The 27259-nt window shown below is 38.3% G+C and overlaps 4 protein-coding genes across 9 annotated transcripts in view; all 4 read left to right on the forward strand.

Moving 5' to 3' along the window:
• Window positions 1–1466: 1466 nt before the first annotated feature.
• LOC144510384 (homeobox protein Hox-A9) lies at window positions 1467–8687 on the forward strand. Of its 4 annotated transcripts, none has more exons than XM_078239823.1 (4): window positions 1467–2665; window positions 2986–5813; window positions 6044–6610; window positions 7267–8687. In XM_078239823.1, exons 3-4 carry the CDS (start codon window positions 6070–6072, stop codon window positions 7506–7508), a joined length of 783 nt encoding a protein of 260 aa, XP_078095949.1. In that variant the 5' UTR covers window positions 1467–2665; window positions 2986–5813; window positions 6044–6069; the 3' UTR covers window positions 7509–8687. The 4 variants fall into 4 exon arrangements, with proteins under 4 accessions (XP_078095949.1, XP_078095958.1, XP_078095973.1 ...); XM_078239832.1 differs by having other exon boundaries at window positions 3398–5813; XM_078239847.1 differs by having other exon boundaries at window positions 5110–5813.
• Window positions 8688–14822: 6135 nt separating this feature from the next.
• LOC144510409 (homeobox protein Hox-A7) lies at window positions 14823–18173 on the forward strand. Its single transcript, XM_078239859.1, has 2 exons — window positions 14823–15329; window positions 16314–18173. Exons 1-2 carry the CDS (start codon window positions 14936–14938, stop codon window positions 16544–16546), a joined length of 627 nt encoding a protein of 208 aa, XP_078095985.1. The 5' UTR covers window positions 14823–14935; the 3' UTR covers window positions 16547–18173.
• Window positions 18174–19553: 1380 nt separating this feature from the next.
• LOC144510458 (homeobox protein Hox-A3) overlaps window positions 19554–27259 on the forward strand; it is a 43484-nt gene continuing 35778 nt past the window's right edge. For 2 of the 3 annotated variants that reach the window (XM_078239902.1, XM_078239911.1), the window contains exon 1: window positions 19698–20114. The gene's annotated coding sequence lies outside the window, so the exon portion shown is untranslated. The other variant, XM_078239919.1, reaches the window with a different exon arrangement.
• LOC144510501 (homeobox protein Hox-A6) lies at window positions 22689–25494 on the forward strand. The gene is made up of 2 exons (XM_078239980.1): window positions 22689–25040; window positions 25235–25494. Exons 1-2 carry the CDS (start codon window positions 24611–24613, stop codon window positions 25492–25494), a joined length of 690 nt encoding a protein of 229 aa, XP_078096106.1. The 5' UTR covers window positions 22689–24610.

Genomic DNA, 27259 nt, shown 5'->3' on the forward strand with positions numbered 1-27259 from the left:
CTTATCATCACTGGAGTGAATGACATGCATTCAGATCGCGTCAAATTCTGCACAGAGATAATAAAGAACCCGCCATATTTAGTGGGGAGCTAACAATTATTCTCGTGCTGAATTTGCAATTAAATCTATTCATTTGAATACAAATCCGGCCTGGAACGCGAAAGCAAAGCTGAAATACTTGGGAGATTATTTCAGGGACCCACAATATTGCACGATGAAGGAGTGCCTTTCGTGTTTGGTAAATTGCAATGCGAGGTTGTGACGAGAAGCATCATAATGTGACTTTTTTTTCTATTTGAGTAAGCTTGTTGAATCATCCTTATGTGTGTACAGTGATAGGAAACTAAAGAGCTGAGATAGAACTGATGTGTGATTTAGGTAGTTTCATGTTGTTGGGGCTCAAGTCTATCTCTACAACACGAAACTGCCTGAATTACTGCAGTTATCGTCTTCGCCAGTGAGTTCTGTCGCTGGTTTGGAAAAAAAACCGCAGTTACTCAATAACCACGAATAAGTAAAATGCTTTGGTTTCATATCGCCAACAAAAAGTGCCATGTTTTGTGACAGGAATAGCAATGTTTTATAAAAGGAAATAACCATTGTTTCATAGACAAGTCTTTCTTTTCAATTAATACAACTTTGTAATTTTATTTGAAGAGCAGTGTGCCTTCTATACTTTGCGAGCAAACACTGGAGCATGCATTGTTAACGTTCAGATTGGGATTTTATAAATGTAATGTTTCACATTAGATTTGCTCATTTTCATCTCGAAGAACGATCAAGTTCACGTTTAAATTAAATATGATCATTTTCAGATTTCCTTGCAGTATATATGTGCTGCTGAATTATGAGTTGAAAACATCGATGTAGGTCGGCACAATTCTACTGAAAATAATTGCAATTTGATCTACCCGGCAGCGTAATCCATGCATTGCAGATTGCGTTCTTTGTTAATGATAAATATTTCATTATTATGCTAACATCGACTAAACGGAACATGCTTCTTGGTGCATTTTGTATATAGCTGATCTTATAATTCCCGATGAAAATCGAAATAAAAAGGGACGGCGCCAAGTGATTTAGGGGACACGTTTTAAACCTATGTATTCTACCATGTGCAAGACAAAGAAATTACTTGAAAGCACAAGGCCTCGGTTATGATCATTGCATGGCGCCTAGGCGCGTAAATTTGTGTTGTTCTTCGAAACAGCGACCTCGGCGGAATGTAGTGGAAACGCTGCTCGGTCGGCGGCTCCTGCCTCTGCAGGAAACTAGACTAAACACAGAAAGCAGACTTGTCCCATTATATTGGCCGTTTAGAGGAGACAAACAGAAGCTTTAATCTAAGCAAAGCAAGTAAACAAACACCATGGCACTTTATTCTGTTGGTCTAGTTATTCGAGTTGCGCGGCCGATTGGAATTACACCATTTTAAATTTCTGAATCCAAATGATTGCACAACATAGACATTGCAACAGGATAGATTTTGTGCCATTTTACGAATGCAGCATCAAATTAATTTCACACGACATATACATGTTAACCTTATCATGGTAGACTTAACGCAACGGATTAACTGAGAGAATGCAAGGCTTTTAAAAATAGGAAATGCAATTCAATACAATTTTCCACGCCTCCATGTAACCGTTTATTTTTTTAATGAAATAACCAGCAAGCATTTGATTCAAATAAAATGTATGAAATCTCATACACAATATTAAATTACACCATTCCCTTTATTTGTTCTTTCAGTGTAACTCCTGTTGTAGAAGCAGACGGAGTTAAAAAAAACAAATAACTTGATTTTTTTTCTCTTCAGTGCAATACAAAATAATATCGTCTGAAAAATGTGCGCTGTTGTACACTCGAGCCGTGATACTATCCCGATATGACTGCACCGCCTGAAAACTATCTCCGGCATGGTTTAAAGATTCTCAAAGCTAAAGCACAGTCAAGTTTGTGCTATTCAAAGCACCACTGCTGCTAATAGCCAGGCCCTCTATAAAATGCAATTCAGCTCAGCCTTTTAGCTTCACGACTTTGCTTGCTTTCATTTGCAGGGTGTAGACATACGATACATTTTGGCAAGAAATGGGAAACATTTCTATAAATATTACATTTCTGTGTAATTGCGTATTTCATTTTATTTGGACGCCATTATTGAAAGAGTAGCCTTTCTCAATTCAAATATACGTCGATTATGTGTAGGTGCATGCATTTCCTCCGCCTTTTCAGACATCTAATACTCAAAGTTTAAAATGTTTAGTTCAAAATCATTCTGCTTACACCTTCAGAAATGTTTTTTTTTGTTTTCTTGTTGCTCGCAAAAGCTTTGCCGGGACTAATATGACTGATCGACTTAAAATAAAACAGAAGCCACAGAAAAATTGTACTTTCATTCTTTAATGTTAAACTAGAGATTATCTTCTATAAGCCTGTGCATGCGGTCCATTTGCACAGTTTTACATGAAGGATTTAATTTCCAACTGATGCGGATGAACTAAAACGTGCTTCAATCTTTCGTAAACAAGGAACAGTCAACATAAGGTTTGGTATTTGAGATTGCCGTCAGTCATGACTTTCCTGAAATTTAAACCTTTGAGTGTGGCCACGGGACCGGCTCGGCCAGTTTTGAAAGTTCTCCTGCGGATGTCTCCAGGATTTGGTTAGTCTGATTTTATGTTTTATTTTAAGCCTTTGCCAAATTATCTGTTATACGGCAATTACACTCGAAAATGATGAAAGCTCTTTGAACACGTTGTCGTCATTGCACACTGCGTGCCCACAAATTGGCTTTGCAACTTCACACAGATGTTATCTGAACGGAAATAAAGGCGTCAGCCTTTATTCTAAATAATACAACGAGAATTGCAGATAAAAAAAATCACATATCGAATGTCGTTACTACCTTGAAATTTTTATCGTCCGATCTTACCCCAGTTTATTCATATTTTGAAACTTTTATTTGTGACATATTTTGTCCAGTTTTTTTCTGACTACAAGGTGTACTCAATGAATATCCCACATGGTTGGATAATTCCGGACAGCATTAAACAAACTTTGGGAGTGGATGTGAGTACCATATTTTGAAGGAATTTTAACTGCTGTATCAATTGCAGGGATTAATAAAGCATTTGACGTTCCAAGCATAACTCTCAAGGAAAAATGACCGACTCCAAACAACACAAAAAGCAGTCTCTCTTTATTCCATTCGCCTTGCTGCAGAGTGAAAATAGGAGATTCCGCTACCCCAGCATACGTCTTCAAATTAGAATGGAGGAATTATTGTATTTTTGTCGATTGTCGAATAACCTTTGTATGATGATACTAATTTCATGTGAGACCTTTGGTGAATTGTATCCACGCATGTAAAGGATCTTTTTTTCTCTCTGTTTAGTTCTTACATTGCCCAGCCCTAAAGCTGCAATTTGCAAGGAGCCTGCGAGCTTCCTGTGCCGAATTTCCAAACAAAAGTCTAAACCGGACAGCGCACTATAATTCGTAACTATCCTTTTTGGTGAAAACAGTTGATCCAATTGAGACTCCGAATCCACAGTGCTAATTGTGGCCAATTCGACTATATCATTTAAAATCATACATTTCGTACAAAACTACAAATGTTTAGGTATCGCAACAAGACGCGATACATTCCAAGGTTGTGGGTGAATTCTTTCAGGCGCTTAAATGGTGGGTTGTTTTTATATATTTTCTTAGCATAAATAGAGCTAAATTCCAATTACAGGAACCGCTCTTTAAAGCGAGTTGCAATTTCAGAGCGCCTTAGATTCACCTTGCAAATATGGAATCAACATTTGAATTCTAATTCCAGGCCATCTGCACAGGAAAGACAGAAAGGTTTTCTTTCTGAGGCTCAACACTGGACTTGAATGGTTCTCGATTTTGCTCTAGACCTCAGCACTCCGCCTGTGTCGCTGTAATACTCCGCTGACCAGAAATTCAGTGCTGGCTCACAGGCGACAGACTGAATCTTCCCTTCCCCGTGAGGAATGCACAGAAATCTAAAGAAAAATTGGGATAAAGGGAACCCAAACCTCGAGAAAGGGAAGTTTTATTTCAGCTAGCTGTACAGGTTTTCGACTGAGGGCTTATACAGCCAGCGGATGCTGGTGGAAACGCAAGCGCCTCACGACGACGCCAGCACTTTGGTTTAATGTGGGATCTGATAATTGTCTTTGTTTAATGGGTATTTCTATGTTATCTGATCCACGCAACAGCTCAGGTACTTCGCCATCATTTTGGAGATAGACCTTTTTTATTTTAGCCTGTTGCTAGCGTCGTGATGCGCCGTAGGTTTTTTTTAAATTAAGCTTGGTTGAAGCAGAAATGAACAAAGTACTTGCATATGTAGGTTGTAAAATAACAACAAAGAAATATAAAACAGGCATTAAAACACCAAGCCTCGTTTGAAAACCTACGTCAGCCAGATAACACATTACTGGTTGCCTTCAAGGATCTAAGCGTTTCAAAAACTGGGATAAGTTGCATTTGATTAAAATGACGATTGTCAATCTTCCTTCGGAATCTGAATTACTGCTAACATTAAATATGTACCAGAAAGAGCAGCCCAAAAAGGAAACACTACCCAATATAACATTCCGAGAAACCCCTGAAATCATATAAACAAACGCACGGGAGCCTAAATCTTTCACGTCAAATGAAACATTTCATATTAAAATAGCATTGGTAAATTATGCTCACTGAAAAATGGCAACAAAATACATCATTGGCGTATTTATGGGTTGTTTCAACATTTTAAAAATTACTTTTATATAAAAATATTTTGGAAATGCATTTACTTTGAAACTATGCCGTGATAAACCACGGTGTTGGCATTCTAAACTCACATCCTGCCTGTTAATTTTATTATAGCTAAGTAAAATCACCCATTCGCTGTACATATTTATATCCAGTGTGCGTGTGGGAAAGAGGCCTACTAAGTTTTTAGGACGCAGTAATTGGTTGCACATATAATGTTTAATAGGCCGATAACACTGTAATAAGGATGCCTTCTTACTCCATTGAAATACGACTCTTATGTTTTACATCTGTTTATATATCTAACTGTTTGCTTTTATTTGCTATTGAAAGGAATGTATCTTAACCATCTAACAGATTGAGTTTCCGAATACCGTCGGTGCGGGGAAGCTTTTCCACCAACTCGCCACAGAATCCGCCAGCGAGTGACGGATATAAAAATAAATACTCTAATCCGAAGAGAAAGACGGTAGAATTGTCCGATCTCCTAAGAAATGTATTTTGTCCGTGCGAATCTGTCAACTTAAATAGCGCGTTGAATGCGGAAGTTGTACTTTGTTATGGTTTATTTGAGGTAAAGGGCCTTTTTGGAATGGCTCTAGTTTGCTAACGTGTAGTTTTATTGCTGAGACTGTTATAAAACGGAGATTGCCACCGTGTGTTTTATGTGCGCCCCATTTTCGAAAATGAAAGATCTCTACCAGATGCAGGTACACCCGGCCACTTTTCAGAGGTACGCTTTAAAAGTTCGTTAACGATTTTTATTTGTTAAGAATGCGTTTTTAATTTTACTAAGCATGAATAATAAATACCTGTCCAATCTCTTCCTTCGTTGTTTTTTCCCCCTGCAGTTTATAGTTTCACTCTTTCCATAATCTTTTATGTGAAGGTTAACGATTATAAGGTGTTCGTTAAAAAAAACGAGCATCTGATGGGAAGATTGATTATGATATAAAATAGTCCCCTAAAAAAGAACTGCAACGGAATACTTTTTACATCTCAGCTGGCAACAAAGAAATCAACTTCCATATATAGAGGTGATTATATCCCTTTGCATAAAAAAACATACGGAGTTGCTATATAAAATTATCTCTATAAAAGATTGACCCTGTTACAAGCTGCGGATTGATTTATATTTTATTGTTGTTTTTTGAATCACGTGAGTAACTGATCCAATGGCGTGGAAGTGCGTCTGCACCATATTAGCAGAGTGTACTTGTCGCGGCGGTAAGTTGTTACACTGAAATCTGCTCTTTCATATTTTCAGAGGCGCTTGCTGTGTCATTGGCGAGAATGTCGACATCAGGGACTATCAGCAATTATTATGTCGACTCCCTTATAATGCATGAGAACGATGATCTGCTGTCGTCCAGATATGCCTCGGGTCCACTGGCTCAGTCCTCCAGGCAGGCAGCCCTGGCTGAGCACCCAGACTTCACCCCATGCAACTTCCAGTCCAAAGCCACAGTGTTCAGCACCTCCTGGAGCCCGGTTCATGCTCAGAGCTCTGCCAATATGCCCACTGTTTATCACCCATACATGCACCAGGCTCCCATTGCCGCCGCACCCGATGGTAGGTACATGCGTTCCTGGCTAGATCCCATGCCGGGGACCCTGTCTTTCACCGGGTTACCTTCCAGTAGACACTACGGCATCAAGCCCGAGCCTGTAGCTGCCCGCAGGAGTGACTGCACCACGTTTGAAACACACACGCTAGCCCTCTCAGAATATACTTGTGGAACTTCTCCTGGAGACAAACGTATGAGTGAGGTGTCCTTTTCAGAAAATAATGGAGAGGTTGAATCTAACGCAGATAAGCTACACATGGATCCAAGTAAGTGTGGAAACCCCACGTTTTTGTATTACCTTTCGAGATAAGGATTATGAATTCAAACTGTTTTATATCCATTCCATTGTCTGCGTTACATAGCGAAATACAAACGCCGAGGTCTGTATTCAGTTTTGCGGTTTTTAAGAATTACATAGTACTTTTGAAATATGTGATTAAGGTTTATGCTGTACATTTCCGGCACTGCAATGACTATCAATCGGGTATGTACTGAATATTCCATTCATTATGGAAAAAAAGGGGAGATTGTGTAATTGCTCACTCTGCAATTCAAGTGTATTTGTTTCAAATAAATGTGATCGCGATAAGACTCGTGGATAAACAAATAATGCACTCAATATGCAACACAGACAGACCACATATTGCTTTGGATTGCATATGTCCGATTTACAGATCGCCACAATATCAGATCTTTTCTAACTCATTTTCATTGCCCTATTCATATAGTTTGTTCATTGAGCAAGACGCTGGGTGTAAGAGTGGAAACAAACATAAAAGTGTAGCAACCAACTTCATTAATCCAGTGCTGCATCATCCATCCTCTTTTATCTGTAACGGTGTTTTGATTCTGAGAATGTTACAACATTTTGTCTAACTTGGAGAGGGGAATTATATTAAATGTGTTTCCTTCACAATTCCAGATAACCCATCCGCCAATTGGCTGCATGCAAGGTCTACCAGAAAAAAACGCTGTCCTTACACCAAACATCAGACCCTGGAGCTGGAAAAGGAATTCTTGTTTAATATGTACCTCACAAGAGACCGCAGATATGAGGTCGCCAGGGTCCTTAACCTTACCGAACGGCAAGTTAAAATCTGGTTTCAGAACAGGAGGATGAAGATGAAAAAAATCAACAAGGAACGACCTAAAGATGACCGGTGACACACGAGTTAGAATATTTCTGAGAGAAAAAAAAGACTCATTCACAATTACAATCGAAATAGGCCCTACTTCAGAAAGACTATTATGTACATTTTGTCATGCCATTAGCACAAATTATTCCTTTGCCAGTTCTGGACTGCATATGGTGGGTAAAATGACTGATACACTTGTTAGTTGGGAACCAAAGAGGGAGACATTTACGGCAAGGTTAAGTATGTGGCTACGGAATCTACCTTACTTTACATGAAAACTACCTTTTCTTAATCCACCACAACTCAGTGTGGACAGTAATTCAGTAATACTGTACTAGTTTAATATTTACTTGTTTTACATGCAGCAAACCAAGCTGTCTATATACTTGAATCCTTGTGTCCATTGTTGTGATTATCTCTGTGACTGGGCCTTTGTGCTTGGGCGGTGTCCGAGTAAAGATCGTGTAAACAAACAAAAGAAAAATCTCAATTTAACTCAGGATGTTTAATATAAAGATAACAGGCTGTGTAGTGCATATGAAATGTTATTTTCGTGGTGAACTTGGAACATATACTGTATTATTTTCACTGTGAATGAACCTGTAGAAACTCCAGGCTTTATGCTGTCCTTTGTGAGACTGAGTAACGGCCTTGCCCGGGGTGCATGACGATTGTGTTGTTCTTCAGAAATTATATGAAACTGATTTGCATAGAATGCTAATATAAGTTGTATTTCAAAGAGCAGCGCTGAGCATACTGCTACACGATACTCTTGTCTGTTGTGGAAAATAAAAGCACGAATAAAGTTCTCAGACACTTTGTATTTATCGGTGTTGTGGTGCAAAGAAAAGTGTAAAATTTGGTTTAAAACTACCTATATGTATAACTAGTAACTACCTATGTTTTGTGTGTAACTGTCACCCTTAAAAATTGTTTTGACGCATTTATGCGATGGAATAAACAAACAATATTGTCAATAAATGTAATGTGTACAAGGAAAAAATCTGGGTGCAATAGAAAGAACATATACCACTAATGTGTTTTAAATGGGGGTTATCTTTAGACCTGTAGAGCTAACACATTTACACTTGTGTACACGTTTGAAATGATTACCTCGTGTCATATTGACCAAACTATACTGTTTGTAATGAAATGTCATTTTATTTGTTGTCTAATAAAATATATGTTTGACTACATATAAAATATGCTCTTTGTCTCTGAATCTCAATGTCTGGAACTCCACGATTACATTCGCATTTCACCATCAATGTTGGATATTCTAAACTCACTCGTACTGAGCGGAACTATATTCAAAATATAAACAAGCTCCGCTTATAGCATTTTAAATACTGTACACGAATTAACTTTCAGGCGAACAGCAGAGTTAATGAAATAAAGTTTGTCACATTCATGTAAATAATCCTATGTCTTTACTCGCATTAACAGAATGTCGCCAATATCAACCCCAACTAATTTGCAACACTTTGCCGATGTTGCTGAAAATCCACTTTTGGATTTTACCCCAAGTTCTGACATTGAAAACGCAGCTCAAAGTTTGGATATTCCTTAATAAATAACGTTTGGATTTTCCTTAATAAATCCTTAATAAACGAATGTTATCACCACAGCTGACATGACATGACTTAACAGGGGTAACTAAAATTAGAATGAGATTGGGGTTTCTGAAAAAAGGGGAAGAAAATAGAAAGTGTGATCGTAGAACGTTGGCTGGGAAGCGGATCTGATGACAAAGATCCTGCATGCGTTTGAGCTTAACGCCCAGTTATCACCAATTAACCCGAGAACGTGCAAAAAAAACTGTGCATTAACAACTTTTATCTGTGGTCTGGCCATGCGCCAAGGCCGTTGGTTATTTATATGATTTGTTATGTGCGACTTATCCAAGTAATGCAGCATTCAGCTGGAAGTGGAAATGAATAATCTTGAGGTGCTTGCCCGTGTGAAGATCTCCAAATGTTTTGGGATTTCATCGCATTATAAAGAGGTAAATAATTCGAAACATTCGCAATGGCACAGCTCCCTGCCGCCATTTCTTTAACTAGTCAACACAAAGGGGTCGGATCCTTAGGAAGTAATGTATATTAGTCTAAGGCGCCCTACCGCTAACAAAAAAAGTTGTGTACGACTTGGCTATTTATGCAACTTCCTTTCCAACTGTAAGATCCCTAGTAACTTTTTTAAGGCTCCGAAGACAGTTTGGATAGATTTAGTGGAATGCAACTGATTTGGAAACTGGGCAGAGAGGCCCATGTAGTTAGAAGTCTTGGCAGTGGCTGTCGTTAGTAAAATCCAGAGTGGTGTACCGCAATAAAAGAAAATGACTGCTGTAAGCGTTTATGGGGTGTAAAACGCTGGAGGTTAAGGGCCGAAGTGCATAAACACGACACCGAGTATTCTTCAGTATCTGGCAGCAAACACTCGCACAGGGTTGCAGTCATTATTTTTTATTATTAGGCTATGAAACAGTTGTTAAATTGAACTTCTATTTTTAATTTTTTAGTGTTCAGTCTGAAGGGTTATAATGTTGTGACGCCCTCTGTTGTTGCAGATGGAACTTCAAAGGCTAAACAGGGAGACTTGCAATAAAATGAAGGGTCTGGCAAGCCGTCTGGAATTCGGGTTTTAATGAGTTTACAACTGTCCAGCTACAATCAGTATTTTTCCAGAGAAGGCGATCCATTTGTTTTGTCTGGCTGCCTAGACAAAAGGGTCTGCGGAAATAACGACCTTTATTAGTCTCGTCCTTAACGTGGGCCCTTCAAATATCTCTTTACTAATTTATTGCGTCTAGTGGAAAGGTAACAGATCTTTAGTTATTTTGAAACGTGGTTTGGCGCGCTTTGAAATTAAGCTTGATAGTCATAAGAAAAAAAAAAGTCAAACTAGATATAGGTATCAGTTTCCGGACAGCGCGAAAAAAGGTTTTTGTGCATTCTGACAGCGATTTCTTGGTTGCAGTTTTCATTCATGGTCAGGAGATGGCAGTGTTAAACCACAGAAGAATTCAAAAAGAGTGCCGCCAAGCTGCCAAAAAGTGCAATAACTGCTATAAACTGGGATTTATTTGTACAGTAGGTTGTAAATAGGATGAAAACACCTACCACAAATGACACTTGTAAAAATGGACTGAGGTCGATGGAGTTTATTCATTTTGAATCCATCAACTCATTTGTGGACAGATTAATTCCGCTTGACACGGGGTTTAGAAATCCATTTATACTCCAGTGTTTTATTTTTAATGTACAATAACGCGATTTAAATTGATTATCTCCATTTTCGTTCCCCATTCCACTCAGTTGTTTGCAACAGGGGATAGCGATTAGAAGTTGAGTATGTGAAAGAGAAGTGACGTGAGCTATTTTATATCTATCCGTACATACAACAGCATATAACATATACAACTACGTGCGTGAACGCGCACCCACATTCATGAACACACATCCATCCATCCAAATGTATGTACAGGCATACGTGTGCAATCGTATACTTAAATCTATTTGCATGCACTCTTGTTATCCTGAAATTCCCGTTGGAGACCAGTATAAGTCAAATGTTAAATGTGGCATATCGTGAAGTAGAAACATAATTTAACACTGTGAATGTTTCTGTATATTTTTGATTAGGCTTCATACTGGTGTAAATTATAAAATTAAATCTATTGATGGAGTAAGTAGCGTTATGAATGGCATGTAGTGAAATACCCGTTTGATGAAAAGTTCTGAATAGTAACTTTTAGAAATTTCATCAAGTCGTTAATAACTTAGGCACATGTTGTAATGTAACCAAAGAGGTCAGTTTGAAGGACGCTTGATTATTTCTTTTAACCATGCTCACATTATCTTTCCACATTGAGTCAAACTACGGCACACATACTGAACTGTACACATCTTTCAATGGGAACATCCTGTAAAAGTGGCCCCATATTGGGCTTGGCATGAATGAAAGCGTCGGTCAAATCCAAAGAATGTTTTGCTTGGTTGAGTGCCTCCTGATTTATTTATATAAAGTCAGCTAAAGCTTTCTCATACATCGCAAAGTCCAAACCGCGTTGCAGCTTTTTAAAAATTGCATAATAGTTTATACCTTCTGAAACGAAAACAGGTGGGTCCTTCACGTTATTATAACGTGGCGTATTGGAGTTAGATCATTCATGCACTTGCCATTTTGTGAATGATAACGATAAATTTCGTGATATATGATACAAAACAATGATACACGGATTCATTAGTCTACATAACCAAACTTCAGTGCAATATGCACAATTTTATTTCCAATGTAGCTCTGCATACAGAAAATCAGTATATTTCGTGTCACAGTGTAGAATTAAGCCCGAAATTAGCTAGAGTCTATAGAAGATTCTATTTCCTGCATAGAAAGAATCGGGAGCATTTACAGCCAGATAATAGATTCGGAACCATAGCAAATGACGTGTAACGAAATCGAGATATATGTATTTGAAAGTATGCTGACAGGAATGATGTACATTATTATGCAGTGGCAATTCAAATATGTGCTCGCTGAGCACTGTGTTATTTTCTCGATTGAAATGTAGGAATCCCGACTGCAAATTAGGATTATCTGTTACTATGCCACATAATTGTAATGGTTCACATGTGTTCGTAAGCAATTTAAAATAACAATACAGCAATCTGCTCTAAATACATAGCAAAAAAAGTATTAGATATACAGCAGCATCTGGAAATACAGAAGAGGCTCAGATTTCCGAACTTTAGGAAACTGTCATTATAATTTAAATTTCTGCAAACATAATATTGTGAGGCAACTAGTGTTTATCTGTAATCTATCTATCTATCTATCTATCTATCTATCTATCTATCTATCTATCTATCTATCTATGATTGTAGGTTTTTTATAATTGCATATTCACCAGATTAATTTTCTTTCTTTTAATGCTCTTCCAGTAAACATAGTTTGAAACTGCACCGTTTATAAATAGTTTACTGTCCAACCATATGATTCAATTGTGTTTTGTTCCAAAAATATGCGGTAACATTTGAAGTTCGAACCATAATTATTTACTAATTCATGTTAAAATGTTTTCCGTTTACTTAGGTTTCTGTACTTTCTCCAGCCAAGCTGGTAATGCAATGTTGTCTGCACATTCTTGGATCCCTGGTAATAAAAGTAAATAAGCATTTGGGGTTGTTGCTTAATAAACCTTGTGCATTAGTGTAGGCGCTTGGTTGATAAAGTCTTATCTAATGTAACAATGGAACACATGAGTAATTGAAATGTTCAATATGCGGTTATAATATGTATTTTATTTACATACATGTGAAACTGGAACTGTGCAGTCGCAATGCCCCTGACTAACAGTGCGAGGAGCCTTAAGGCCACGAGAAATGGTGAAGTAAAAAACAAATTAAAACTGAAAAAAAAATCAATTTCCTCAGACATCTATTTCAAATGTTAGGAGAATTAAATTTTACATGTCCGGCGGAAATCGGCGTCCATATCAAACATTTGACTTAAGTTAGCAGTTAAGTTAGCATTATTGAATTAGAAAAATATGAGTGAAACTCTGACTTTACTGGCAATCCGTTAAATTATATTGTATTTTCATCCACTCTTCACATCCTTCCATTTTGAATGGCTATTCTATTCCTTGCAATCAAAGAGTAGTCCAGAGCGGTAATCCATTTTTAGCGAGGAATCTTTAATCCTGGAAAATATATTTTTTTATTTGTATGTTCACATCTATTTACTATTTATATGTATATACTCGTTTCCTCTGATGGACACAGCCACACGCTATTGATTTTAATGATTTAAACTTTACTTAAACTCTCAACATTTTTATGCCGGTTCGGTCTGGCAAAATCTTTGATACCTCGGCTTTTCGGATGCATTTTGATGTTGGAAAAGTTTAGAATTCAGTTTAAACACTCCCTGGAATGTCCACATTAGCGTGTAGTTCCGTTTTTAGGAATGTGGGGGACACATGGATAATGTGGACAGTTTAGTAGGTTTAGATCAAAGATTGCTCTTTAACGGGCAAGTGGCGAATGTGGTGCAATAACGGCCTGATAACCACCCCCGTTGGCGTAAGGTCTGTCTGCTTAGCACAAGGATTGTGACATGCCAAAGGAGACGCCAGAGATCAAAAGAAAATAACATTTCCCAATATTGGGAAAAATGGCAGGATCCCAGGCGGAAATGCAGAAAGATGTTTTGTTGCAACAAGCCTTTAATTTCGAAGTACCAGGTGCATCGTTTGTAAGACTGCGTATCTATTGTGAACAGTGGGATTGCATTCCTCCGTCTAACACCGACAAATATGCCTGTTAACGTTGCACTTAAAAAACAACCGTTCCGCTGGAAAGCAACCAAAATCCTAAATAGAGCAACTGGACAATATGCAAGGAAATTGTGGATAACAGCTTCGGAGACAAGTTGTGTGATCTAACGAGAGGACTGGGAGAGACAGAGAGAGAGAGAGAAAAGTTGTAAAACAGAAGGAGGAAATGATACTGGGGTAAATCCCCTGCGGGGTTCTAATCAGATTACCTAGCAACTCGAAAAGGTTCACGCAGAATAGTTGTTGGACTGAAATCCGTCTGAGGAAATGTGGAAGTTTTCAAAGTGAAATGGTGCATTGCAGGAAATCAACACAGAAACATGCTTGGATGTTTAAAAAAATCCCGGGAGTGGATAACAGAAGCTCCACAACCACCCTGAGCGATGCTGCTGCAGCATGTTTATTGTATCTATACTCTTCACTGAAACCGCACAGATTATTCTATAATCTGGAGGTCAAATGTGTATTGACCATTAATTCACCAGGGCTCCAGTTTCTCTGGTGTTGTACAGCAGCAACTGTACAGGCAGGGGGAGAAACAATGGGAGTGATAATTTCTTTTAAATGAAACGGTTTAACCTTTCCCGTTTTAGAGCAAAATGTAGAATGATCCTTAATCTTAGTCCAATGTAACTATTCAAGAAATAGGCATATTGCTAAATGAAGGCAAATGTCTCCTTTATTATGTCCGTGTCAACGTTTCATTACACTTCCAAATTCATCACACATCTTATTTTCAAAAATGTTGGATACATACCTGCGTTCCTACAACCTTCACATGCATGTGGGACATTGGCTTGTAAGGTAATATTGAGAAGATACTTAACTTTTAAGGTTACACAACCTTTTCCATATTAATAAGACTGCAAAAGATTATGTATGACTTTTGCACAATATATTTTTGAAAATAGTCGGATAACATGCTATTTACCACCTGTGATGTGGAATGCGATTGGGCAGCTGGATCACATGGTCAGGTCACGTGAATAGGAATAAGTCGGGCCGAAGGAAAATGGGTGTTTGGTGTAAATCGGGGGTGTAATGCTGCCATATATCACGCTATCTCGTAAAACCGACACTGAAGAGCCTTGGCCAACAAATCACCAGACAAAATTATGAGTTCGTCGTATTATGTGAATGCTCTTTTTCCCAAATATACGGCGGGGACATCCGTTTTCCAGAACGCGAGTGGCTTTACAGAAGCAACTTCTTGCGCTTTTGCTACCAACTCACAAAGATCCGGCTATGGAGCGGGCGCCAGCGCCTTCCCAGCCCCGATGGCCGGGCTGTACAATGTTAACAGTGCAATCTATCACGGTCCTTCCATGTACAACACAGGTTATAATCTAAATTCAGATTCCTACAACCTGCGCTGCTCTGCCTTAGACCAGAACATTCCAGTTCTTTGCAGCGATCTCAGCAAACAGGGTTGCGAAAAATTGGATCAGACAAACGTGCACCCTCAAGCAGAGAGCAATTTCCGGATTTACCCCTGGATGAGGAATGCAGGTATGGGACATAAATGTAACATAGCTACGAGAAACGTGCGAATGACCAGTTAAAATGAGCGCCACTACATCCTGAAGGTAGTTAAGAGTTTTAATGATATCTGAGGAGCAGTTCCTCAAACGCATGTAGTATTGTATGCAGATAGCAATCATAAAACTTTTATTGCACAATTAATCAGTACAATCCTCGTAAAAGCACTCGACTTCCGCTCCTTTATAGTTAACAGCAACTCACATATTGCGTGTTTACTCACTTTTATCAACACCAAATAACAACTATTTTTAACTGTTAAGCGGGAAAACTGTATATTCTTGAGTAAGTGCAGAATGCTATGTTCCAGTTTGAAAGTAGCTTTACACATTAGGCCAGGCCCGTGGAATTGAAGATTTTTTTTGCACCCCATGAGAGCTCTTTGGGCCCTTGTAAAGCTTCCCCCCCTTGTGGATGTAAGTTCGTGTTTAAAACGGGCCACTTTAGGCGATAATATACGAGTTCTGACCATCAGAGTGAACCTGGTGGGTTCATTTGCTGGCATTAGAATCTGACACATTTGGGGTTGAAAGGACTTGCACGCAGGCTTAAGGTTTTAGTTACCTGTCATTTCCGTGTCTGAAATGTTAACATTGGTGCTCTTTATCTTGGATGAAATAACAATTGGGGTACCCGTTTGGATGTAAGAGTTTAGAGCACACAGTGACTTTCACTGAAACTTGGGATAGATCCTTGATTTTTAAATGCTTTGTCAGAGGAGCGCAGCGAGATTCCAAAATGTCCATACGCACCTTAAGGCAGACCATTGGCATCTGAATATTTTGTTCAGCCACAGATATTCTAATAAGTTATGAAAGCGTACAGATAGGCGAAGAGGTAAAAGGGACATTAATAGGTTGACAGGATTACTTGTATTTTGTATTATTAAGTCTCATGTTTAAAAAAACGCGGACTTAATGGTTGCTTGTGTTTTTTTCTCTCTCTCTTTCTCAGGTCCAGACAGAAAGAGAGGACGGCAGACCTACACCCGTTACCAAACATTGGAACTGGAGAAGGAATTTCACTTTAACCGCTATCTGACTCGCAGGCGACGGATCGAAATTGCTCACGCTCTGTGTCTCACCGAGAGACAGATCAAAATCTGGTTCCAGAACAGGCGGATGAAGTGGAAAAAAGAAACCAAAGCTGGGAACACGAGCACCACAAGCGAGGAAAAGCAGGAATGAATCTCCCCCAATGAATGCTGAACTGTGCGAAGAAAGTTGTTCTTCAGCCGCTAATCATGACATTTGACGAGCAAACCACAATATTGGACTATTTCAGAAATACTGTGCATTAGCACTCATAATACTACCTATGCGTTTTAATAATCTCTGTCGAAATCATGTCTTTAGAATGTAAAGTTCGCTGGTCTTGGGTGTCAGTCCAAAAGTATAGAATTCAGAATGTTTATCTGTATTAGGTAGGAATATAGGAATTGAGTTCCGAATCCGTGCTTGAAGTAATTAAGGGGAAACGGAAGCATTTAGAACATTTGTCCGCAGGTGTTGTATAAAAACAATAAAAATTGGAATGCTTGTTTTCTCAAGTTTAATTGAGAATCTCTCTCCACAATAATAAGATGAAAGTGAATGAAATTCGAAACCTTTATTCTCCGTCATTAAAATGAAGGGGATTGGATTCGGAATCTGGATTCTCCAGTAGTACAACCAGCGGAACAATGTTAGCCGATAAAGCAGACTGTAACCATCCTCATAATCTAAAATTCCACATGCGACTGTTTTGTTCTAAAATATATCTGATGCACTGAGCTATTTCTCAGACTTATTTTACCTCTGCGATCATGTCTTCTTTATACATTTTACAGTTTTCCTGCTTACTATTCACAAAATAAAAACATACTGTGGTAACAGATCCTCTAGTCCAATCAGAGATCAAATACTTGAGCCATTCTAGCCCATGCAGCAAGAACTGACGGAAAACTCACTTGTCGAGTAAAATAGTTTATTTCTGTTCAATTTTTGTTTTTTAAAATCATTTCCTGCATTTGTTCTTAAGTACCAGTAGCAGAATGAAGAATATTTCTCTTTGCATATAGCAATGGAATGTAAACTACCTAAACCACAATTGTGGATACCTTGCACGTCTATGGAAACTACCTATATGTTTTAATTTAACATTCGTTTCTAGACACATAGTGTTGTTATGGGAGTCTTGACTTTTCGCACTTCTTCAAACAGTGCCCATAATATGAGAGTAAAAATGTGAAATATATTCTGGTGTATTTTTTTTAATGAGGTGCGTGTATAGCCACTTTATAACACTAAATAGTGATAACTACCTAGATACCGGTTTACATTTGACGCGAATGGAATCGTTCCGTACTGTGCTTAAATACTATACTGTAAAAAAACAAACAGAAAAATCGTAATGAGAGGGGGAGGGGATTGCATTATTTCTCCTCGATCAATGGCATTAAAATGTATAGTTGCTAAAGATTTCACAGAAACCATTGTATTATTGAATGATGTAATTGTGTTTCTTTAAGTATGTTGTATCAGTTGTCTTATACATGTGTACTGTTTAAATTATAAAATAAAAAAAATCCAATAACCAAAAGTAATAATAGAAACTCCGAACTGCATCGTCGACTGGATATTTTGCGGTTCCATATTCGGTGTGGTATCTTGTCAAGCGAAAGTTTTGCTTTGTAATCTGTGTACGTGTTGTTAAATAATAACCGATGTTAAAGGTTTAAGGTGCAATCTATTTAAAATACATATATTCGTTCCAACCATGTATACTTTGAATGGAGTCTCTGTAGACAAACAAAAATAAGAAACATTAAACGGTGCTTGGAAAACAAGAGTCTCACTTTCTTGCCTGAGCGGGCGCCACCAAATGAGTGGTTGTAAGATTTGTTATAAAGACAAGAATAACATAATTAATAACAGCAATTAAAAAACATCCCATTTCGAAAGTAACACATAATTATTTACACACCGCAGCCCATTCAGTGCCTTCTCATCTGACTTCAATAAACAAATTGATCCATCATTTTTCTACGCCAAATGGGCAATTTTCATACTAATTAAATTCGAATATGAGCACATTGATGCCAAAAGTGAGCAAATCGTTATTATCATTGGCTAGCATATATATATTTTAAAATAGGGCAAAATTCAAAAGCAAAATATTCGAATTGGGACGAAGATATGCAAAAAAGTTCCCAGTAAACATTCAGGGTCGGATCATGACCATTTCCATTTGAGAGCAGTATAAGGAAATGGAAAAAGATAACACAGAAAGCACAGCCTAATAGAGTGTTCGGTTTAATAAGAAACATAAGATTTGAAACGAGAGAAAAACGAACCCAGTCGCTCTGCCATCGCAGAGCTTTGAACGAATTTTCGAGTAAGCGCACGTATTAACCGCTCCGTAAGCGGTGCGGCGCTTAAATTTGCAGTTAGATCACACAAGATGGGCGAACTCATAGCCATTTTATTTGTTACTGTTGCATATCGAAACAAAAACGAGTAAACTCGAACAAATATCGATAGAACAGTTACGGTTATGCCTAAAACAGAATTGATGCGTTACGACAACAGATTGGCTGGAGAAACAGAAAGGATTTCTGTTTTAAAAAAAAAATCAAATTCCATGATATTATCATGATAACGCGACTTCAGAAGGGGGAAATTTATTTTTTTAAACTGTGGAAAAAATCTTTAATAATTTCACAATTTTAACTTGTCTCTTTGTTAAAAATGGCGTCTAAGACCTGCCTCCTAATAGTCATGGGGAAATGTCATAAATCCGTTGTTGTTTTATGAAAATTTACAACTTTGCAATAGAACTTTACGAGTTGTTCGGTTTTTCCATTGGCCACTGAAAGTCATGTGGAGTGTAACCGTGAACATGAACTTTTTATAATTTCCCTTGCGACTATAGAGCTGCATTCTTTTGCTAAACGCGTGTTGGTTCGGATGTGAGAGCTTGCGGGCTTTCCTCAACGCATATTTTGTTCTTTTTTCCCCCCTCCCAGCGCTAGTGATTATTGCCCATGGAGCTTCAATGCATCCAGGCTTTCAGCACAGATCTCATGGCTGGTAGCTACGAATTCCTCCACGGAAGGTGGAGCATTGGATTAAAAAGAGCCGGCTCGGATCCGGAGGGCAGTTTCCTGCAAGTCGTCACCAAACGCCGCTGGCGGAATGCGAGAGCCATTGGCCGGGGGTGCAGTTGAACGGACAGCTGTCAAACTAGCACGGGCTCTGCACACACTGACACTGGGGCTCAGCAAATACCATACCCGGTCTGTGCAGAGCCCGGGACTGTCAGGCCGAGAGATACACTCAGCAACAAGGTAAGGCCCACTCGCTCTTCACAGCTTTCCAATTCTGCAAAATTCATTTCTTAAAAAAATATGCCTTCAAACAAAGTTATTGTAAGAGCCGTTCTTTAATGATCTTTGATTTGTCAAAGTTGAAGGATATGATGCAAAAAGTGTCCATCACCTTCGGAATGTGTTAACTCAAGTGTAGCATTGGTTGAGCGTCCATTGAAACTAATCTGACCGGTTTTTAGGGGCAATTTTTTAATGTTTTTATTTTTGAAATATACTTGCTTTCAAAAGAGTGTGAATAATGCTTTTGACGTCGTGCGTTCTGGTTGATTTGATCGAGAGCCGTCTTATTCGTTCAAAGTGTTTTGCATAAAGAACCAGATCATATTAAGTAAAACACAATCCTCGATTGCGATTTTAAATGTCATGTATGTCAGGGAATACTGAAGGTGCGTCTCGTATTAATGCAAGTTTTTGCAGATTCTAACGGGGTGAAAGAAGAACACATTTCAGTTGCAAATAAATAATCTGCCGATTGCCGCGTTGGCGACGACCCATCTTACACTGAAAAAGTGATTTATTTCTTTTGAGTCGCCGTTCTTGCATTGCGTAAATTTCGTATCAGATGCGATGTATTTTAACACCATTTTTATCGTTAGCTTCGAAAATTATCTGGGAGCAAACTAATGTATTGAAGCTAATTGGCTGACATTTATCTAGGTGTCGTGATTGCAAATTATTTGTGCTTATTTTGTGTGTTGATTCTGCTCAAGGATGAAAAATGATCAAAAACATCGTATTTCGGGTGTGAGCATGCAAATATGTCTTGTTGTTTTTATTTAACGCGTAGGTTGTCTTTCTGACACTGAGACACTTAGCCCCGACTGACTGCGAATGTGTGTTCGCGTGGATATTGATATTTGCTCTCCTTTTTGAACTCATTGCTGCCACCGTGCGTTTGGAGTGTGGGCGAACTTGCGTTGCTGCTGCATAGCGTCTCTCCTGGTCATGTGTTGCTGATGAAATGGTTGACTTGCATTCTTAAATTAACCATTCTATGTGTTGCTTTGTGGCCTTACCCAGTAGTCAACAATTTGCTTTCATAATATCAGGATTTACTGAATTTGATTAAAGTGGCATTTGGGGCGGAAAATCATTCTTTAGCTGTTAAATGTCTGTAACCATGGGCTTTGCGCTTAGAAACGAATGATTACCCCCTGTACGCTCAGTATATCACTAAGGTTATATTGGGTCTTTGAGTGGAAAATTAGTATGGCTGCAATAAATGTCTGCAAATAGTTTTTTTTTGGCTCTCATCAATCGTAAATAAATAGTTAATATTTATGAAAAAAAGGGAGAAGGTAAAATATGCGTATTTGTGATTAAGTAATTACATTTCTAAGTCAGTTTATAGTTGGCGATGCAGTCAGAAATATTAAACCCGTTCGCTGTGAATCTATGAAGTCTCCTTGATGATATGCTTAAACTGTAATAATAACCCTATTTGTGATGTCAAAGAGTTTTTATAGCAGTTGTTTTCTGGAGTAAGAGCGAAATAAACGTGAAATCAAATTTAACGAAGAGTTTGAATTAACCCTGAAATTTGAAATATATGGCAACACAGTGTCGTCCATGAATCGAGCGTTTATGGATAGGCCCGTTTTCCGGTGTTAAAGCATTGCAGACTTATTTTCATCTCTTAAAGTGCAACTATGATTACCCCGAGACTGCAAATAATATTGATCATTTAAACACTTCAAGGAATGCGGCTCCGGAAGGTGTTACAACCACTACAAAGCAATTAGAAGATTTATACTGTTTCCTTGTAATAGTTGTAGTTTCAAAACCAGGATATGAGCATAGCTATAAGTAATATAAAGAACCAGATGGTTTCTAACTTGAAACGAGGCCTCGCAATTCACAATTTGAAAGATGACATGTTATTTCATCTCAGGAGAATGAAGTAGGGTGGATGAGGTGTGTGTTTAAATGCTGCTATTTTGTAAAATCTTTCTTAATCAGTCAAATACACGAATGGCTGCAAACTAAGTCCCAGTTTTATTTCACCAGCCAAGGGAAATTACATCTGCTGTTACTAATTAGGCTGCACCAGTCCTGATCACCGCAGGAACAAATAAGACTTAAGGCCAGAAAATACCCTCTTATTAACGCCGTAATTAAATCTAATTTACACACTTGTGGATTTTACAATATTGCAGCTTTCTTTGGTTTTATTCCCCTAAAATGATTGGCGTGCCCTTATTTCAACGATGCCAAAATTCAATGCACTACATTTCAGTTTCTATCTTTGGCGATATTTTATTTTGTATTGTCATTAGGAAGTTTTTGCTGTCTGCACGGAAATGTAAATACGTCAACGGAAAGAATAAATCGCAACGGTTGTATTGTAATCTTTCGCAGGCCATTTCCTAATTAATCGTAATCTTGTGTGGAAGGACAATTAATTGGTGCCGTATTTTCTGCAGAAGCAATGTTGCTTTCAAAAATGATTTCCAAAATATATAATCAAAGCACATTAGAGATGCAATGATTCAAATTGCTTTGTGTTGTTTTCCACCTCAGCGATGAATACAGATCGAGTTGTTGTTTGATACCTTCTATTAGCTCCTTAGTAGCCATTTGCCCCACTCTGTGTGTTCATACTCTAATTATATTGCCTTGTTTTCTCCAGTTTTCCTGAGACACAATGCAGCAGCAGTTGTGAGTGGTTATTAGTGGTTCCATCTAATTGGAAAATAATGACTGTGCTTTAAACGTTGCCCTTTTGTTCATCTTTTAATATCACCTTTTGCTCATCTGTTTTTCGGTTATTTGCACCATACCAACTTGTGAGAAGATTCTCCATTATACGTGTGGAGCATTTGTGGGGGCTTCATCATCAAACCTTCACTTTTGTGTCCTGGACGTGATGAATAAACGAAAACCAAAGATAAAACGTAAAGAAAAGCATAAACAGCAAAGATGAGAAAACTTCGAATTTATTAAAATGCAAGGTACAATTGGAAGAAAAAGCACACATTGCAATACATGGTTAGAGGCTATAAGGGCTGAAACTGAGGAAAGCGGCAAGCGTCGGCCTTAATCAGAGGGTTGGAGACTGGCGTGTTCGTGCACGTTTTCCTCCAGAATTGTGCTGCATTTATACTCACAATTCGAATAGAAAAGGGCTTTTGATTTCGATCAGCTTTCGGTTTATTTTCAGTCAGTCTATAATTAGGAAAGAGAGACAGGTATAAGCTTTCAGGACTGAAAATTAACCCACTTGAGGCATTTTAACAACTTGCCATCAATGAGGTAGCATCCATCCCAAATAGACATTTCTAACGTTCAAAAATGTAAAATTGTCCGACTACTAAACAACCGCGTTCACCACTTCACCCTCATTCCTAATCATTGCCTCTAATTGGCACGTTTCGACTTCGGTCATGGGTGCTGGAGCAATATTTATTCAAGTGCTTAAATATTTTCCCTGCAAAAATATACGCACACTCCTCATTAATATATATGTGTGTTGTTTGCAGTACCCTTGGTATTTCAGTATGTGATGTAACCATTGTTGACAGGAAAGGAAATCTAACGAGATAATGAGATCTTTAGCAAGGAGCCTTTGGCTTCCGTCCTTCCACTACGATCTGATGCCGCGCTCAGGGCGCAGTAAATGCTCTGTTATTCCAAAACACAAATGTCTCCATTGAGATGTTCAAAAATGTCTAATTATTCCAAAAGAAACATTCCACTATTTTATGGTCGATAAAACCTTAACAGTGTGCAATTATGGAAAATCGAAGTTGGGATTTGGGGAATATTAGAGAATTTCAATCATATGCAATTAAAACAACATTCTGATGGAAGGGAGCCACAGACAGGCTTATCCAATATAAAGTCGAGCCTCTGCAGGTCGTTTGGCCGTTTAAACAAATCCGGTGATCGTTGGTTAAATACTTTTTTCTAGAAGTATTGTGGCGTTTGTGTACTAAATGCACATGTATATGCATGCATGCTTTAATGAAGAGTGCTAGTGCAATAACAATTACTCCTACACACAATTACTGTGAGATCCTTTCAAAGCTGAGATAACCGCGTTGTGCCCCACAGTTGGGATTTTCTTTATAAGAATATCAAAATTAAATCTATAAATCATTTCCCTGAATATATACCCTTGCTACCAAGTTATTTCTGTTTATTTTGCCAGTATAAATTTACTGAATACAACACTTAGGGACCCTTGATATTGTGGGACTCAGTAGTTGTAGACGCTATTGTTCTTTACCGAGTTGAAAATGGATAGAGATTCATATTATGGAGGGACTGATGTCTGATTATTCTCATCTAGTCTTCACAAGCTAGCAAAGAAAATGTTGTGCTTGTAAGATGACATATACAAATGGAAAAAAGAATGAATAGAAATGCTCAATCCTTGCAACGGTTATTTACCCATCTAAACTACTCTGTGAGTCTACATAGAACGCACAGCTACAGAACTAGAGATTTGTTGATTTATTTCTACGTACCCTCTATTTTCTATCATCTATCTTCTAATCACTGTTGATCCAGCTATTGTTGGATGCGTAATGCAGAGTCACATTTCCCTATGTGAGGTTATATGGAATAAGTATGCATAACTATAGCCTGTAACCTCATAGTGTTCTTATTGGGTCACTAATATTCCATTAAAACCACCTCTGTTATAGTTCAGAACTGATTTGGTTGTTTGTAACTTTGCTAGCTCAGTCGCCGGATCTCCAGGGAGTTTTTTGAACCAAAGTCGGTTTCTATTGGCCAGAGACTGATCAGCTGGTTATATTTGCTGCTGTCGCTTTGGCGCTCGGCCATCCTGAAACAAACCACCTCGATGACTACTAATAGCTAAACCACATTGTGTACTAATACATAACAAATCATATTACTACAGAGTGTGGAGCAAATGAGTTCGTATTTTGTGAACCCTACTTTCCCTGTTTCACTGCCCAGTGGCCAGGACTCCTTCCTCGGACAGATCCCACTCTATACAACGGGGTATGATGCTCTAAGGCACTTTCCTGCTTCCTATGGGGCAGCGACGCTCCAGGATAAGAGTTACTCGTCACCTTGTTATTATCAACAATCCAACTCAGTAATAGCTTGCAATCGGGCATCGTATGAGTATGGGGCTTCGTGTTTCTATCCTGAAAAGGATCTAACCAGTGTCTCGCCATCCGGTAGTGGAAAGCATAGAGCCCAGGATGACTTCTTTTCCTCAGACCAACATTACAAAACAGATTGTGCGCAAAACAAAATTTTAAGTGAAGATGGAAACGACCGGAAGTACAGTACTCCAATTTATCCTTGGATGCAACGAATGAATTCGAGTTCTAGTGAGTATTTACAGTAGAAAATGGTAAATTAAACTTGACACATAGTTTCAACTTTACGTAAAGAGTGCATGCATATGTTAATTGTTACATTAAATACAGCACACTTACTAGAGTCGGGAAATTGAACAATAGCCTTAATTTGACTATATTATATGTCCCAATTTATTTTCCATCTTTTGCTTCCACCAATGCAGGTTCTGTATTTGGGCCACATGGGCGTCGTGGGCGACAGACCTATACACGATTTCAAACTCTTGAGTTGGAGAAAGAATTTCACTTTAACAGATATTTAACTAGACGCCGCCGAATAGAGATTGCGAACGCCCTCTGCCTCACAGAACGTCAGATCAAGATCTGGTTTCAGAATAGGAGAATGAAATGGAAAAAGGAAAACAAACTTCTAAATACAACAGAATCCAACAGCGAAGATGCAGAGGATAAAACAGGGGAGTAAGAGCGCGAATTTGAAAGAAGTTAGTCTGGGCCTTTCTGTTTGGTAGTGAGTTCTTATGTGCTTATTCTGCCAAACAGGACAGACAACAATATTTGCATTTCTTTTTGTTTTCGTTGCCCCTCTCTTTGAGTTTGTGTCAATGTATAAGTGGTAGAGGAAGTGTTCAAATAGGTCTGCATTCCACAGGATACTATAACTATACGGTATTTAGGATTAATTGTTTTCCAATTGCGAAGTGTGAATGTTTCTGCTCCTATAGTCGTTACTATGTGATAATTTACTCCAAAAATAGTATCCCAATTGTTTCAATGGTTAGTTTTAGATATTATTTGACTCTTCAAATAATGAGCGTAGTGGATATCACCATTTGCTATTGATAAATATTGTATTGTATGTGTCAATATTTTTACCGTATTAGTTCTTTTTGTTTTGTGTTGTCAAATTGAGAGGCCGTAGTGTTCAGTCAGCTTGTGCCATGTTTTCTCTACCAAGAGAAACATTTATATTTGCTTTTGACTTGTCAGCTGTAGGATAAATAAAGTCAGCCTAGCAACGCTATCGCTCTTAAACTGAAATTTCGCGAATAAGATTTTCTTAAATATATATAAAATATATACAGTAATATATATATAAATAAGCTATCCCATTTCTAAGAGTTTAGCCTTCAGCTAAAGCTGCCGAAAACTTTTTGTATGAAATAAGCTGTGAAAGGAAACTTAGCACTGTGAAATTGAATCGGTAGATGTCCTTGGTTCAGACAGAAAAAGACAGTATACGTGGTAGGAATGACTATTTAGTTCCTGGGTCCATTAAATACGGCAATTTTCACCAAACGCACAGCTAACGACATAGCTGAATCCGCGGTTAAATTATGAAACATTCTTCATAATGTTTATCCCAGAAAACCGAGAAACAAGTAACGGATATAACATCTCTTGTTTTGATTAGGTGAATGACTATTTGTGAAGTGGACTTTCCTTTGTTAGCTACTGTATAGCCTTTCACCCTAATCGAACCAACACAAAACTGTGTGTGAAGAAATTGTTTCCATGTAAATGTAGGCACAAGACCATGTTTATTTACCAATGAAAAGGGGATTCAGCGTTTACATGGACCGTGCACGAAAGTAAATGGAACGATTTGAACTCATTTTCAATATACGTGACTTGATTTTTAAGAACGCGAAGATTGCTTTAATAGTTTAGGGTTGCGATGGCTTCGAAATTTCCACCAATACGTGACTAAACCTTCACTACCATGAGCTATACGGACAAAACAGATTTTTTAAAAGAGTAGTATGCGAAAGAATTGGCCTTTTGATGTTGCACGATACCGATTTCCCCTCAACAAATCAGCGATGATAACCAAGACGTATGAATGCGCTCAATGCATAATAATTAAAATTAAATCTGATTTTTTAAAAAATCAAACCAATTCAGTTACAAGAAAACATCAAGTCCTATTTATAACACTGGCAGCGGGCAGCACTTAAAAAAAAACCTGCGCTTGGGGATTGAACAAATGTTCCGTTGTCTGGCAAGGATCTTTTTTTTGTTTGAAAGATGCCCTCCACATTGTTTTATGTGATTTATACTACGAAATGTAACGGTTACGTTTGAAATGTGTGGTAGCCTTAATTCGACCCGAGGCCGATTACCCCGTTCATCAGAACCACAGGATTCCTAGCCTCAGTCTCCAGAGGGTGGCGCGCAAGGACAACCCAAAGCTGCTGCTGGGAGCCGGCGGCGCGCCCCCGTGCGCGCTC

This window comes from Mustelus asterias, chromosome 2, assembly GCF_964213995.1.
Source record: "Mustelus asterias chromosome 2, sMusAst1.hap1.1, whole genome shotgun sequence".
Classification (NCBI taxonomy): domain Eukaryota; kingdom Metazoa; phylum Chordata; class Chondrichthyes; order Carcharhiniformes; family Triakidae; genus Mustelus; species Mustelus asterias.